At 35.9% G+C, this 15,271-nt stretch overlaps 1 protein-coding gene and 1 long non-coding RNA gene across 4 annotated transcripts in view; one reads left to right on the forward strand and one right to left on the reverse strand.

The window, feature by feature from the left end:
• The window catches only part of LOC138690526 (uncharacterized), an 85,496-nt gene that overhangs the window by 17,489 nt on the left and 52,736 nt on the right, over positions 1–15,271 (forward strand). The gene's annotated exons all lie outside the window — the stretch shown is intronic.
• The window catches only part of MRTFB (myocardin related transcription factor B), an 85,150-nt gene that overhangs the window by 11,650 nt on the left and 58,229 nt on the right, over positions 1–15,271 (reverse strand). For both annotated transcript variants that reach the window (XM_069809972.1, XM_009927633.2), the window contains 5 exons: positions 8,907–9,047; positions 7,183–7,430; positions 5,471–5,624; positions 2,258–3,283; positions 805–957 (listed from right to left, as the gene is read on the reverse strand). In XM_069809972.1, coding sequence (XP_069666073.1) covers positions 805–957; positions 2,258–3,283; positions 5,471–5,624; positions 7,183–7,430; positions 8,907–9,047 — 1,722 coding nt within the window. The remainder of the gene's footprint in view (positions 1–804; positions 958–2,257; positions 3,284–5,470; positions 5,625–7,182; positions 7,431–8,906; positions 9,048–15,271) is intronic.

Raw genomic sequence — 15,271 nt, forward strand, 5'->3', positions numbered from 1 at the left:
CCAAACCCAATCTCTTGAGTTCCTAATAATAGAGGTCAGCCTGGAAGAGGCTCAAAGGAGGAGAAAGCCTTTTCTTTTGTGATGACTGTTGCCGATGGGTTGGTATCAGTTACCATATGAACATGACTGGATTGGCATTCACAGCTGTGCATCCAGTGCTGATGAACATCTGTTTTGGAATGGGAAATTTCAGAGCTGATTGTTTTGGGTAGAGAGGAAGAGAAGTATCTCTCTGAATCACTCTCTGCATTCCTCAGGAAGAGATGTATATGTGGTGGGGTTTTGACTGACTGGAATTGCTATGCTCAGTATCTGAGTCCATAGTTGCCTTCTTAAGTAAGGATGAAATCAACAAGGAAAGCAGGAGAACTAAAAGGAACTCCTATAAAAGAATAAATCTCTGAAGTCATAGGTAGAAGCTTTTTCTTAGGAACTGCCTGCAAGATTCATCCATTTTGAGCCAGTGGCAAATAAGAGAAACCGACTGGAATATCTGATACACCACGTGTACCAAGCATGAGGAAGAACGTAGTAGGAGTGGTGCCATAAGAGTACCATTAAGATAGAAATTCTTTAGCCTTACGTGTATTTATTTGCAACTGAAAAATAAAGTCCTGCACGGACTAAAATTCTGGAAAGAAAAGGAGTTACAAGTCCATTATATCACACAGAAAAATATGGTACAGAGATGTTAGGTGACTTGATCGTTTATATATGACACAGATGACATAAAAGATTCTAAAAGCGCTGCCTAGAATTAGATTACACAACTATTTATCTTAATGCTTATTGCTATCCACAAACCTTTCTGATTTGTTGGGTCTGACCAAGTGCATGCTGCGTGATGGTGGTTTGTTTTGATTGTGGAGTATGCATCTGAGGTGCTGTCTGGACCAGGCCAGAAGAAATAGGAGCAGGTATTTGTGATGGGGTCTGTATTCCCGCTTGTGACTGAGCCTAAAGGACGAAGATAAAATATTTGCATTATTTGTATCTCACAGTAAATTACATCATGTAAAAATCTATTGCATAGATTATGCAGAATAGCAATAGCATGTGTTCTGGGAAGGATGAGTGTCAACTGTATACAGGAGACAAAATTTTTACTCTCTTTGGTACTGGTGAGTTCCCAGCTAAAAGGTGGTGTTTATTTTGCCAAGGGAGTTTAAGAAAGAAAGACAAACTGGAGAGGGTCCAGTGAAGAGCAATGAAAACAGTAAGAGATAGAGAGAGCATAACCAGTAAGAAAGGACTGTAAGAACTGGGTTTGAGCAACCAGAAAGACAAAACTGATGATGCAAGAAAAAGGTTGTTTTTAAGCAGATCACAAGCAGACAGTTTTAAGCAGATAGTTTTTAATGGCCACTGAAAGGCAAGAAGCGTGTCTAGCCTCAGGAAAGACAATTTTAGCTGGTAGGTAGGAAAACTTTCTGCAATACCAGTGAAGTGAAGTATCAGAACAAGCTGCTTAAGGTTGTTACAGAATTCTAGCAGGAATTTAGAACAATTTAGACAAAGATCTGTCTGGGTGCGTAGCTACCAGGAATAGCTCTTGCACTGCGGACTGAGGGGCCCATCCCTATCAGATTTTTACAGCCCTCGTTAAGTATTGCTAAATGTGATAGCACACATGCTAGCACCAAAGCCCAAGCCCACAACATGCCACCACAGCCAAGTACATGCTGGAGCTGAAAGAACACTTGCTGGCCCAATAACCATGTGAGTGGCAGGGGATTTCATCTAGCTATGTCCCAATACTACCTATAGTCAGCCTAAAAATAGTATTTGTGTAACCATGATGGTTTCTTTTTGGAACTCTGCTGGAGTTCTACAACCTAGCATTCACATTTTTAAATCTAATGAGCTATCACCACACAAGGAAGTTCTAACACGTTTTGCAAACAGGTATACCTCAAAATAAAGTACTGGGTTTGTAGCTCTCTTATTACAATTTGGAGTTGACAGAATGGTGGTATATGCTGATATAAATCAAAACCAACTGTGCACGGAGGCACTACACGGTAAGACAATTACTTTTCAGGAAAGAGTATCTGGGAACAAAAGTTGCAAAGAAAGCAAGTACCAGAAGAAGTTATAAAGAGACTGCCTCTTAAGTTTTTCTTCTGTTTTCCCTAAAGCAGAAACAGGCTAAGCCTGATTTTTAAGTTACTTACAAGCAGTAAATTTACCTATTTATAATAAATTATGCAAATTGTGCCATGCAGTTTACATGAAGAAGAATAAAAAACACCCTTACCTGCAACTTTATATTTCCAACTGGTAGCTGCACTGCAGTGGTAGAATTCGGTCCCTGGATAGATAGTGGAAGGAGCAGCTGTGCAGTTCCTTGGGTAGTTAATAAAGCTTGAGGTTGGGCAACAACTGCAGTTTGCGGCTGCCTCTGTGGATTAACATAAAATTGAGAAATGGCATTCTGAGGTTCAGCTTTGGCCACAGGTATCTCCTGCTTGATAATAACTGCCTTTTTGGCAACTGGATTCTGGCCACTCTTATATACCGATTGTCCTAAAGAATGACTAGCTACAGGTACAGATTGACTTGTACTAGAGCAGTCAGTTAGAGCATTTTCATCTTTGACAACAGCACTGAATTGCTTCTGTTCCAAAGCAGCTGAGTTACCAGAAGTCTGAGACTGTTGCTGTTGTCCCCGCTTTTCAACCTCAAGTTGCATTTTCAGTACTTCCACAAGTTTTTGCTCTTGTTCCAGTTTCCTTTTGAGCTCTTCAATCTGCTTCTCTTTTTCTTGAAGCTTGCGGTCCTTTTCTGCTACATCAAACTCCATAGTTGAGATGCTTCCATTACTGCGATTCTGATTATCATCACTCATATTTGCTCTTAGTGGTGAAGTACTTAAGAATTGGGATGGTGACACCATGTTCATAATTTCTGTGAAAGTATCTGCCATACTAGTATCATCTGTGCTTAGAGTAGATTGTTCTGAAGGAGAGGGAGATATAGGCAAAGGAGAGCTAATGTTTTCAGTATTTACTACTTTGCAGCCAGGTCCAGTAGATGTTTTTTCTGGAGGAAAGCTGGATATTGTATTAGCCACTGGTTTATTTAGTGTTGCAACAGGAAATGCCACAGTCACTTCCCCAGTGTTACCTGTGGCCCCAGTAGAAGTGGTTACTGTAACAGAGCTACTAGTAGTGACCCCATTGTTATTAAGATCTTGATAGGGCTTCAGACGCTCAATAAGATCTGTTTTTGTTCCAGACACTGGTAATCCCCTCAATTTCAACTCCATTTTAAGCTCAGCTACCTGAAATAAAATAAAGCATGACAGTAAAAAAATAAAATATTAAAACTTATTTACATACATTCTACCACATTACATCTTAATAAGAAAAATGATTTTTCAGCATATTCACTAGTTATTACACCTCAGGGTTCTGACAGTATGCATGATCCATGGGCACAGTTCCATGACCTGCTACTTACCTTCACTGTTTAAGTGGCCAAAACCTTAGTAGTGTTCAGTTTTTGTACAATGAATAGTAGCAAAGTTACGCTGATTTTTCATAAATATTCAAAATAGGAGAATGATCGTACAGCTCCAGTTCTGGGCTAAAAACTTCTGAAGCAAACCTGTAGATGATGGCAGCAGTGCAGATAAAAGCACTGAACGCTAGCACACTGAACCCCTTTGTTATACCATCAAGACAGATCTATTTCTGAGAAATTTTATCAGGTCAGTTGGATGGTTCAATAGACCCATCAAACACAAAAGGCTTGCTCTCTCTAATTAGCAACTGAACAGTTACAGCTATATGCCACCTGGCTTTCTTTTACAAACATAAAAAGTTTAAGCAGTCAAAATTAAACCAGTATCTGATAGAAAAAAAGTGAAGTGCAAATGTGTTGAGTGTAAATTAATTCTGTGCTTCAAAATATCAATTAAGTAAGAACAGTCACAATGAATGGCTTCTGTGTATGATCTACATACACCACATCTAACTGTAGAATGTTTGGGCTATATGTATGTTAGAACCACCTCCAGAAGAATAAAAGCTAGTGACCTCAGTAATATTTCAGTACTTTGCCAGTCTAGAATTTTAAATTACAGGTCCTCATGATTTGGAAATGATGAAAAGTCACAGCAATCCATTTAACATCTCTAAGAACCACAGCAATTTTATGTTAAATAACTGTCTACTTAATGATTATTAGCTGTCTCCCCCAGTCTAGTATCCTTGGCACTTGCTTAAGAGTGCATTCCAATTTTTTTGTTTTTCAACAATGTATTTCTGAATTCTTAATCAGAACTGATTTAGATGATTGATTGTTAAAACCACCACCAGCAAGTCTGCAAGTATGGCTTATGTTACTGTTACCACATTAGCAGGAATACCAATGAATTACGCAGAAATGGGTAAATGAACGGCTTTAATTACTGCTAAGCACAAATTCAGATATTAACTTAAATATCTTAAAAAGTTAATAACTTAAAGTTTGAAAAGCTTATTTCAAACACTATTGTTTGAATTGCATTTTATAGACTTGTTTCATATTAAAAGATTGGCTTTAAATGACGACATTACATTACTGTCTTGAGAATCTGACCTTCCAAAATCTCTTTTTTATCCTTTAAAGTCTAAAAGAGATACTCATTCCCATCCCTCAGAAACCCAACACCTTGGTAAAGGAAAGGAGAAATGAATAAACTGCCCACTAGATGTCCCTGCTCTTCCGCTCAGGTTTGGCACATTGGTGTAGTTGCTGTTGAAAGGATCTGAACCTAAACCCCCACAAGCTGCTTCAGATTCATTTTCATTAAGTCCCTCAAAGTATTAATTCCTGTGAATGTATTTCTGAAGGAATAAAATCGTATGCAATGCTTTCATATTACAGTTTAAACAGAGTTTACACAGTTATATTTATAACTTCAAGAAGCTTTTATGAAATTTAGTGTTCATTTTCAGATGTGTTGGGACTCTGGTATGATCTCTTATTTTCTATTCTCTTTTACTAGTGTTATTTCTGTGTTGCTTTATAGCAGTGACTTCTCTGAATATGTTATTACTAGGGCATCTTTTAATTTATACTACTTAACCTCTTCATTGATATATTAAAATTGTCAAGAGAAAATTACTGTTTCAGTGTTTAAATCTGCCTGGGCTAAAACTTCACATTAAGTGCACCTCATAGTTTACCCAAGGTATCAAATTATGTACCTACACAATCTGTCTGAAATTATTCTTCCTCTTATAATTCTTTGGGAAAGAAATGTCATTTCTAGAACATACCACATGAGGAGGCTAAATCAAAACAAATATTTAAGTCTAGAAGAGTTGTGTATGAAAACTTTGACAACCTTATTCTAAACAATTAAGAAAAAAATACAATTTTCATTGGTAAATAATATCGCAGCTTACTCTTGACAGTAACAGTTTGCAAGTTACAACCTATAGTGGTGCACAGGAATGGACAAATCCGTCCTATTTTTTACCTTCAAGTCATCCAAGCTTGACGGTAGAGGTCCTGGTTTCCGGCTAGGAATATTACTATTCTGTCTCGGTGAGCTGGCAGCTGATGTTGGTGTACTGTTGTTCAAAGTATTCAGTGGTGTATTCCCGTTGTTACTCTGTTTGTCATTCAGTGGCCTTCAAGTGATAAGAAAACGGGGAACAAAAATGTCAATGCTAAACACATGTTTTCAATCAAGAAGCTGTGATTCTGAATCTAGTGTCTATCAAGTTAATGAACAAATTAATTTTTTTTACAAATAGATATTTAACACAAAACATTACCATTAAATATTTTTAGCATAACAGCACAGAGAAGTATGTTGATATTTAATTTTCTCTTCAGTTGAGCATACTAATTTATGCTTTATAGTTTTTATTATTGTCATGGCATCCCTGAAGGATACTATGGACTGCAGAATCAGTTCATACAAATTAATCATCAGTTAGGGCAACTAGTTACTTTTTTGTTTGTCATCAATAAAACCCCCCCCACAATATTGAACCCTGTGCATCAACCCTACATACATGTCCAACATTCATATATAGTAAGGACCGATGTGAAAGCAGTTTACTTTGAAGATGATGCATTTTTGTCAGCTGTACTTACAATAAGAATATCCTACAAGGATCTCAAAATATTTGTAATAATTGTAAAAAAATTAAAAAATGCCATCATTTACACTAGATACCATAAGTCAGCTTTTATTTCGTTCAACTGATTTATGAAGAAACGTTTCTGAAATGTCAGTAAATGGAACATAAGAAGCGTGGGTAAGCAGGCAGAAACATCTCTAGTCCAAATGTTAGGATACATGGTAATCATAAATATAACCACAGATGGTATCTTTAACTTTTCTAGCCTTACTTGCTGAGGAAAAATAACTCAGTTGAAAACTCATTTAGAAAAAAACCAACAGTTGAAAGTCATTTGAATTTAGGGTTGTGTGGCATGTTACACTGTAAGCACTTCTAGGAAAAGATTGGTCTTAGATGGTAAGAATGAAACACTGCAGATAGTCAGCTTCTCATTCTGCTATAGAGTGCTGCCAACTCTTTGAAGATTTATTTTTCTGACTGCTTCTACCTATACATCAGAAAGTATACTTCCCACTGTTAAAAGTGCTAAAGATCAACACTGATGAGGAACTCATATAAGCATTAGTGACGATGCTATAAACAATATACAAATTTTAGCTAATTTAGAATTACTCTTCTTATTTGTAAACTGCAAAAACGTGGTCTGTGAAACTGATGTAAAAAGGCAATAAAAACCACAACAATAGTACATGCTTTTGTAAAAGCCATCATCTGTAAGCTTCTATTCTGCTCTGCCTACCTATGTCATATTTGAGTGAAAATGGTGTCAAAACTTTCTTGCTTTTGCATTTCAAATACGCATCTGGTCAGAAAAAAATGCATCTAACAGGTAGGAGGTTCTGTTTCCATGTCACACAAAAATAACTAGGACTACTTAAAGGCTTATCAGACTTCAGGATTATTTTAACAAGAAAACCACCTCATCACCTTGTTAAATGAGGCAAATAACACCTACAGTAATGCACATCGCCATTTAAGTTTTCTTGGGTTCCAACTGTCTCTTAACATTTGCAAAACACATTTACTTCTAAAGCACAAAGTCTATAACTGATGTATATATCTTTTCTTTAAAGGACACAAACAATGCTTCACATACTTCAGTGGCGCAGGTAGAATTGTCTGGTAATTGTAGTGTTGTTGCTGTTGGCTCAGGATCTGCAGCTGCAAAAACAGTTGCTGCTGTTGTAGCAGACGAGCATAGTTGGAGTCCATCTGTGGCTCATTTTTCTCACCTTTCTGATCAGGTGGAATATATTGATGATACTTCAATTTTTTCACCCTTGGCTTAGGTTCTTTACATTTCTTGCTCCGATGCTTATCATTTGGGTTCTTTGGGTGGCTTTGCTGTTCATGGATGGAAAAGATTGAAACAACTACAACAGACATCTCATTTACAAGCAGTTATGCAAAGTACAAAGATAAAGCATACAGGAGCACATTTACTGCAAAGAGTTGCTGAATACAATTATCCCTGCAAACCTGCCCAAAAGGATCGCTTACCATCCTTCAAAAAGCGAAGGTACTCCAGCAGGCTTATACTGTGCACAAGAAGGGGTCATCAAATCACAGTTTGTGAGTGTTTTTTTAATAGATGGCACAAATGAAGCTAAGGGATTCTGCTAGTCATGACCTGTCATTGCAAAGAGGCATTCTTCTAAAACAGGTAAGTTCAAAGCCACTTAGCACTTTGTACAAGTAAGAACTAGTATCTTAAACTATCTGTAAACACTTGCAGGTCAGAAATACTTACAGGTCTAGATTAAAAGCATGGACAGGCAGTCCTATAGATTACAAGATTACTCATATGAAACTTTCAGCAGTATCCTTATTAGCAATACCTGCACATGTGGTAAAACTCTCTTCCTTTACAAGCTCTTTGAAATTATTTTGAGTGAGAAGTTGAAGGCAGTTACCTAGTCATACAGAAGGTATCAAAGCAGAAATCCTGTGTTGATCCATGCACCTCTATTACACAGATAGCCTGTTTTGGGGGATATCTGAATTTGTCATTAAGGTCCTGCATTAATTAAGCTGGTACAAGTCCGGTGATATCACTGGATATAGCCAAACTTATACTAGAAATTGACTATTAGAGGTCATCCCTGTACATTTAACTAAGAATTAATTTCATGTAGCTGAAGACCATGGGCAAAGTTGCTGCAATGAAATATTATAGACGACATCTAACACAACCCCCTCTCTAATTGTATTTGACAAAGTTTTCCATGCTTTCTTCCATGCTTTTTAGGTCAGTGTGGAGAAGAGAACTGAATATGTCCTTCCGATATTCAAATACAAGGATACAGTAACTTCTTTCACATAGTACATTCTGCTTATACAATAGATGAACTAAGAAAATAGCTGCAGAAAAGGAGCAGTGCTGTTTACCAGTTTGGTTATAGGTAGACTATGAATGTGACTGCCTCTGTTCCTATTAAATTATTGTCCGTACAAAACTAGATTCGAAAAGATTAATTTCACCAACAGAAAGCAGAAACTCAATATTGCAAAAATCTATTGTCCTTATTTCTTAAAGACTTCCATTGCAATATAATGCATAATTCTGCTTGAAAAATGTTGTCAACTGTACTGTAAGGACCTCTTGAAATAATGAGCCAGTCCCTACAAGTGTTAATGGTTGATCTTAGCATACAAAAGCTTTCAGTCAACAACCCAGTATGTTCTCCTCAACACTAATAAAAGTTGTTGTTAGTTATAGGCACTATAACATTACTGATGTATTTTTTCATTAAACACAGCATTGGAAAAGGACATAGATTAAGAACATCGTCCTCAGATGCCATTATTACAGATACCTACCTTTACTAACGTTGGCCCAGGCTTTGCTGCAGATACAGTATTTGTGGTCAGGGTGGTTGCAGCAGTAGAACGTGTAACGTGCTGTTCAATTGTAGAGGGAGTTTTGAGAAATTCAGGAACTGGAGAGGTTAAAGGTGGATACTAGTATTAAAAAAATATAAGGAAAAAGAGAAACATTAAAAACATCCACCACCTGAAAAATTGAAAAAATGTGAAAAGGTTAAGACAACTTACTATCATGTCAAATTCCCAAAATATTTTTAGGAGGAATGGCAAAAACAGAACTCTTGTGTACATTTTGGCACACTTCAAATATTGCAAATAAGATAAACTGGTTTCTTACCTTTATTTCTTAGCTTGCATTTTAACTACCACATGTAAATGTATCCAAAATCTGTTTTTACTAATATAGGATTTACTTCTAGTTTCACCAAAGCAAAACAGAACTTGATTTTAATATCAATTTTTGTAGTATATCATAATAAATATTTTTCCAACATTAACATTTTTCTTTATTATTATTATTGTTGTTGTTTTTTCTGCAGGTAAAAAGAATGACAACCAAAAAGGATTTATAACAACATACAAAAAAAGCCCTTAGGAAGGGCTTTGTTTTCATAACCTTTACACCATGTTTTAATTTGCAGCATTCGTTTCTCCTTTTAACATACATGAAAACAAAAAGAAATATCATGAAAACATTTTCTTTGTCTTTCTTACAAAATCATAAAAAAGAGCTGGAAGGACCTTCAGAAGTAACCTCACCCGTTCAAGTCAGGAACATTTTACTTAAACTGCTCCTAACATGTATTTGTCTCTGGTTGGTAGCCCAGAATCAGATTAACTAATTGATGCCAGTTCTTAACTTAGCAATTGCAAAATTCTTCTAGAACTGACAGCTGTCATTAAAGTACTTTTGCTCCTGGCATAAGGATAAAAAAAGAAGTCTTCTATTCAAGGTAGTCAGTCAGAATTACAGGAAAAGATTATGTCAATTAATTATTACTACAGAATTGAAGCCTTCACTGTTTTCTGTCTGTGAAGTCAGAATCTTGTGTAAGCAAGGAGAATCTTACCACCCAAACTAGTACTGTCAGAAAAGCCTCTCCTTCATGAAGGTCAAACATCAACATAGGAAAACAAACATCTTTCTTGTTATCGTTAACAAGTTTCATATATGAAGGCTTCTAGAACCAAAGAATTATAGATTTTAAGAATATAACTAATTTCTATACTTTTATATGCAACTAAGTACCGAAAAATAGTTCAAACAATTTTATTAATTATAAATAAAACAAGACATAAGGGTTAAAAATAATTAAAGGAAGAATGGAATGCATTGTTAGCAATTGTTAGCAGAGATACCACCATTTGTTACTACTTTGCTTTAAGCAACAATAAAATTTGACCCTAGACACACTACACATACACTGAAGCAGCCTACTGAAGTTATACTGCTTTATTACTATAGAATTGAAGCCTTCACTGTTTTCTGTCTGTGAAGTCAGAATCTTGTGTAAGCAAGGAGAATCTTACCACCCAAACTAGTACTGTCAGAAAAGCCTCTCCTTCATGAAGGTCAAACATCAACATAGGAAAACAAACATCTTGTTTCAGAATGATCACACAGCAGCAAAGCAGATGTATTTTGAAGAGACAGCTTCCTATTGTATTTTCATGGCAACCACACCTCTGACTGTGCCAGGAGGTGCATTTCTTCTGTATTTGATTGACAGCACAATTATATTACTGTGTAGGTACAATCCAGTAGCCTGAACTTCACCGAGTTTGTTCCCTTGCTGTTACAAACATCACATGTGTAATTTCTTCTATAAACTTAGGAAATTGCATACAGACTTAGGACTTTTTTATTATTATTCTTTTCCTGGCACCATTACGCCTACCAGAAAATTCCCCAAAGTTTTCCACATAACAACCAAACTTCACTGAGCTTAACTTTGTCATATCAATTTTTTTCTGTGCTGAAATTGTTTTCTGATTTAAAACCCATTTTCTTCTGTAGCGAATATCCCTCTGATGGGATATAGACTCCGTACATAAACAGATCTCAGCCCTTGTTTTTCTAGCTACCCAAACAAATTTTTATTCTTTTCTCATAAAAGAGGTTTTTCATTCTCTGATCATCCTTTCCTGTTTGTGTTATATCCAAGAAAGATTAATGAAAGCTGTAAGTAACTGGAAATGTATAGGATATCCCATATGGGGTCTCATTGGATCCTTATAGTCGCATTAACACTTCTGCTGGAATCATCTCTTCTGACATACTTGCAGCTTTACAGAGGAAGTACACAGTAGGTCACAGTCAGTTTACTGCTGACCACTGCACCCCAACCGTCCTCCTCTTCAGTCTTCTCTTGAGTCAGAGTCCCCATGTTTCCACATTTCTTTGTCATAGGAAGAAGAGGTGTTGTGTATTTTTCTTTATAAGAACTATTCCATTCTATTGGAGTTCCATTTCTCTCCTAAAAGCCAAATCAACCAGTGCTTTCTGCATAACAACAATCCTACTCTGTGCTGACTGTGCCTTCCATCTTGTTACGTGACCCATTCTTAGGTCAAGCCCATCCATTTCCCTTCTATTCCTATCAGTAAATATCTTTTTTCTTCAGAATACATTCTAAAACCTTGCATTCTAATTAAGTCAGATGGGTACTTCTCCCTAATTAATTTCTTCTTGTGCTCTACGATTCTTCCATGAGATTGTACCACAAAGGACTTAAATCAGTTTGCTTAAAAACACTTGGTACACATCTTGCAACTTTATGTCCTGGTTCTTCTGTATTTCTGGGATGGCAATTATCAAGCTGCCAGTCTACACACACTAAGCTCTCTGACTTTTGCTTACAATTAAATTATAATAATTTTCCCTTCTATCTCTGTGTTTCTTTTATACATTTTGCTGCATCTCCAACCATCAGCTGCCAACAGGCAGCTATAGATAGCTTGCTGTAACCTATCTAAACTGTATAGTGGTTTTGATCCTTCCGTAGTGCAGCCATCCAGAGGAAAAGCTCCTGATACTGCTTTACTACATTGCAAGATTTAGTATGCCATGCCTAGTCACTGAAACACTGCACACATGCCAGTCTTGGGGTTGTGTCAGTTTATGGTGGCAGGCTGAAGATATAAATGCCTCTATTTTTATATCCAACTTTCAAAGTGTTTGCTCTGGAAAGCATCTGATATCTACACAGTATCTGTGATTTGCTGGACTTGCATAAGAATTGGCAGGGGACTTTAGAGGGACTTACCCTTTGAAAAAGGGTTCTGGATGCTGTATTCCAACATACTGCACTCGTGTTGCTATCAAGTTTAAAAGGCTGACTGTAGTTACAGCAGTAACATTTAAAAAAGCACTTAGTCTGTCTTGAACAGTATTACCATAAAGCACAGGAGAATTCTAATGATCTCATGATTTTTCCCTGGTTCTTAAATTTTCTTTTCCTGAAGTCCCAACTAAAAAGTATTTTAAATGTTTGATACTTCAGCTTTTTCATTACATAATCTTTTACCATCCCTCATTCCGATCCTTCTTGAACACAAACAAATAACTTGACTTCAAACACACTATCTAACAACCCTCTATAGGCTATGAAAACAACTCCATAATGACAGCACAACAAAACTCTTTAAAATGGAAAAGTTAATAACTTAAAAGAAAACCACAACACAAAACCAACCAACCAAAAAAACCCCACCCCAACACCAACCCCCCCAGCTCTTTAATTCATATTGCTTGAAAAACATGGTGTTAAACATTCTTGTCTTGCCATAGAGAATATTACTTTTTCCTTACATTAGTTGTTATCCTAAGCTACAAAGGATTAATGGCTACATGAAATACAAAGCTTTTTACAGACTTCCCAATTTAACTTGCAAGTGTTAGATGAGGCAATGAACCGTGCATATCATTTACTTGATAAAATTTTAAATTAAAAACCTAAATTAACAGGTCTCAACTTCTTAACTTGATTACTTCATAAAGTAATGTAAAGATTATTTTCTTTGAACAGATCTTCTATTTCCAATTACAGATAATATGGTTTCTGGACCTTCTAACTGCAAACAAGCATCTAGCAGGTCACCAAGCTACAGTGAATATATTAAGAAAACTGTCATTATATTCTGTCTCATCAAGCAAAATACTTCAGCTGTTTAGAAGATAACTGTTCAATGTCTTCAGAATTGTGAACACCACAATTTGATCTGTTTAGAGTGGTGTATAAAATGCCTAATGCTTACCAGATGCAAATACATCAGGTTAAAGCAAGTTTTAGGTCATCAGTCAACAAGAGCTGAAGGTTCTCAAAGTTATGTTACATCCTCTGAGGCCTGGAAATGCATGGAGGAGGAAGCCTTGAAAAGAACTCTGGCTGCACTCCACTGTTTTCAAAACATTCTTTGTATTTTATGTTGTAATAAAATGTAAAATTTGTCAGAGGAAATTAAAAGAATGAAGGAGCAATTTCCCAGACACATCTCCTGTAGAGACATGCTGTGCTGTTATTATTTATTTCAAAAGGAACAACAAGGTAAGCATCTGTTTTATTCTGCAGAAGAGCAACTTCACATTTTAGATCTGTGCACAGAAGCAGCTGTAATATGTTATGAAATCCATAAGCAAAGGATTGAAGTTCTATCTGAAGTGCTTTTTCAATCAAGTTCAAGTGCTCTGTTATTTTGTTGCTACAATCACATATCTATCTTATGCTTCCTACTTGAAAAGCTTTTGGCATGTATTGCTTTGAGTATTTTTATTTAATTCTCCATTAGAAACGTAACTCTTTACTTAGGAATCTAATTTCATGTGGTTTGTTTTCAATTTATTCAACACAAATTACATTCTTTCAACACGAAACCCAATTCACATCTTAATCCGTATGTTAGGGAACAATGAAATAAAATGGATGGGCCGTACTTTGTTTCCAGCATTGTTTTTGAATATGAACTTTGCAGTACTTTTTTTCTATCTACTATAGAATAGTAGATAGTAGTAGATAACTATAGAACATGTCATTTCAACACATAAACACAAACTAATGGCTCCTCTAGGCAAGTATAGCTCGGAATATAAGCACAGTTTGTCATTTACTTAGCTCTGTCAGTCTCAAATGAACAAGCTGTTCATGAGTGGAGGTGAGTACTGTTAAAGCTGGCTAGTTTGGAGTTTGCTGACTGTTGAAGCTAGTTGCCGTCAGACAACATATGATGACTTTGCTTGCCTATCCCTCTACTGGAGCCTTAATTTGGGTCTCTTTCTCAGTCTAGAGAAAAAGTTCCATGAAAGTTGCAGAAATCTAGTTAAAAGCAAAGCCTTCTCCTCTTAACTGGGCTTAAGTTAGTGAGTTTAAAATTACTAGCTAAGGTATGTCAGAAAACATCATAAACAATCTATTTTAGCTAAACATAGTAACCCTTAAATAAATACATATATCATTTATGAATAAACTTACTGATTAACTCAAAGGTGAAGATAAAGACCTATGAAGCAAGCACTGTACAAAATATTCTAGAAAGCATCCAGATTACTGTATGATTATGCATATAACCCTGTGTTTTCATTAGCCAATAGAAGATAAAAGAAATTAATTTGTAGCACATAATGTTTGTTTCATTACTGTTTTGGCAAATTATTTTACACCAGCACTTTTATAACATATTTAAAAATAGGGTAGGCGATGTTACTGTCCATTTCCAATCACAAAATTAAATTGTTTTAAGAAGAGTTCTCTTTCAAAACTTGTATTTGCAATTCTTGTGAAAACAGTCAAGTGTTTTCATTCAAATGCACTGTTCTTTAAATACACACACATTTAAATGCTCTAATATAAAGACAACATTTTATCTGCCATGGCAGACATAGTTACTTTCCTTTCTTTGTAAGGAATGTGAGAAAATACTAAAAACCTCATAGAAAAATCAACATAAAGGTTATTTTCATTTCTTAAATAGCCAATTCCTTAGGCACTATTTTAAAACTTCAGGAGACAACATTTAAATTATGTGGGAAACCTTATTTTTTATGGACTTTTCTGGAGATAATGGAATTGACGTCAACTGTTGTTGTTTCAGCTAAGTTTAATTCTAAACGAGTTCAAGACCTTGCCCAGAATGAAGACAGACATTAAGTAATCAATAACAGCTGGAGTAAACCATGGATATGACCTTTTAAACAACTTCTGGGAAAGCTGTAGATCTTCTATGGGCCATAATGAATTTCAGTGAATTTATGACTTTACTACAGTCTATGGGAATTTCATCATTGCCGACAGCTAAGCCAGGGTTCTAGTCTATACACTCCCAAACAGCAAATGGGAGTCCCAGACACTTCTTTCAACAGCAAA

The sequence above is a fragment of the Haliaeetus albicilla genome, chromosome 22 (genome assembly GCF_947461875.1).
Source record: "Haliaeetus albicilla chromosome 22, bHalAlb1.1, whole genome shotgun sequence".
Taxonomy (NCBI): Eukaryota; Metazoa; Chordata; class Aves; order Accipitriformes; family Accipitridae; genus Haliaeetus; species Haliaeetus albicilla.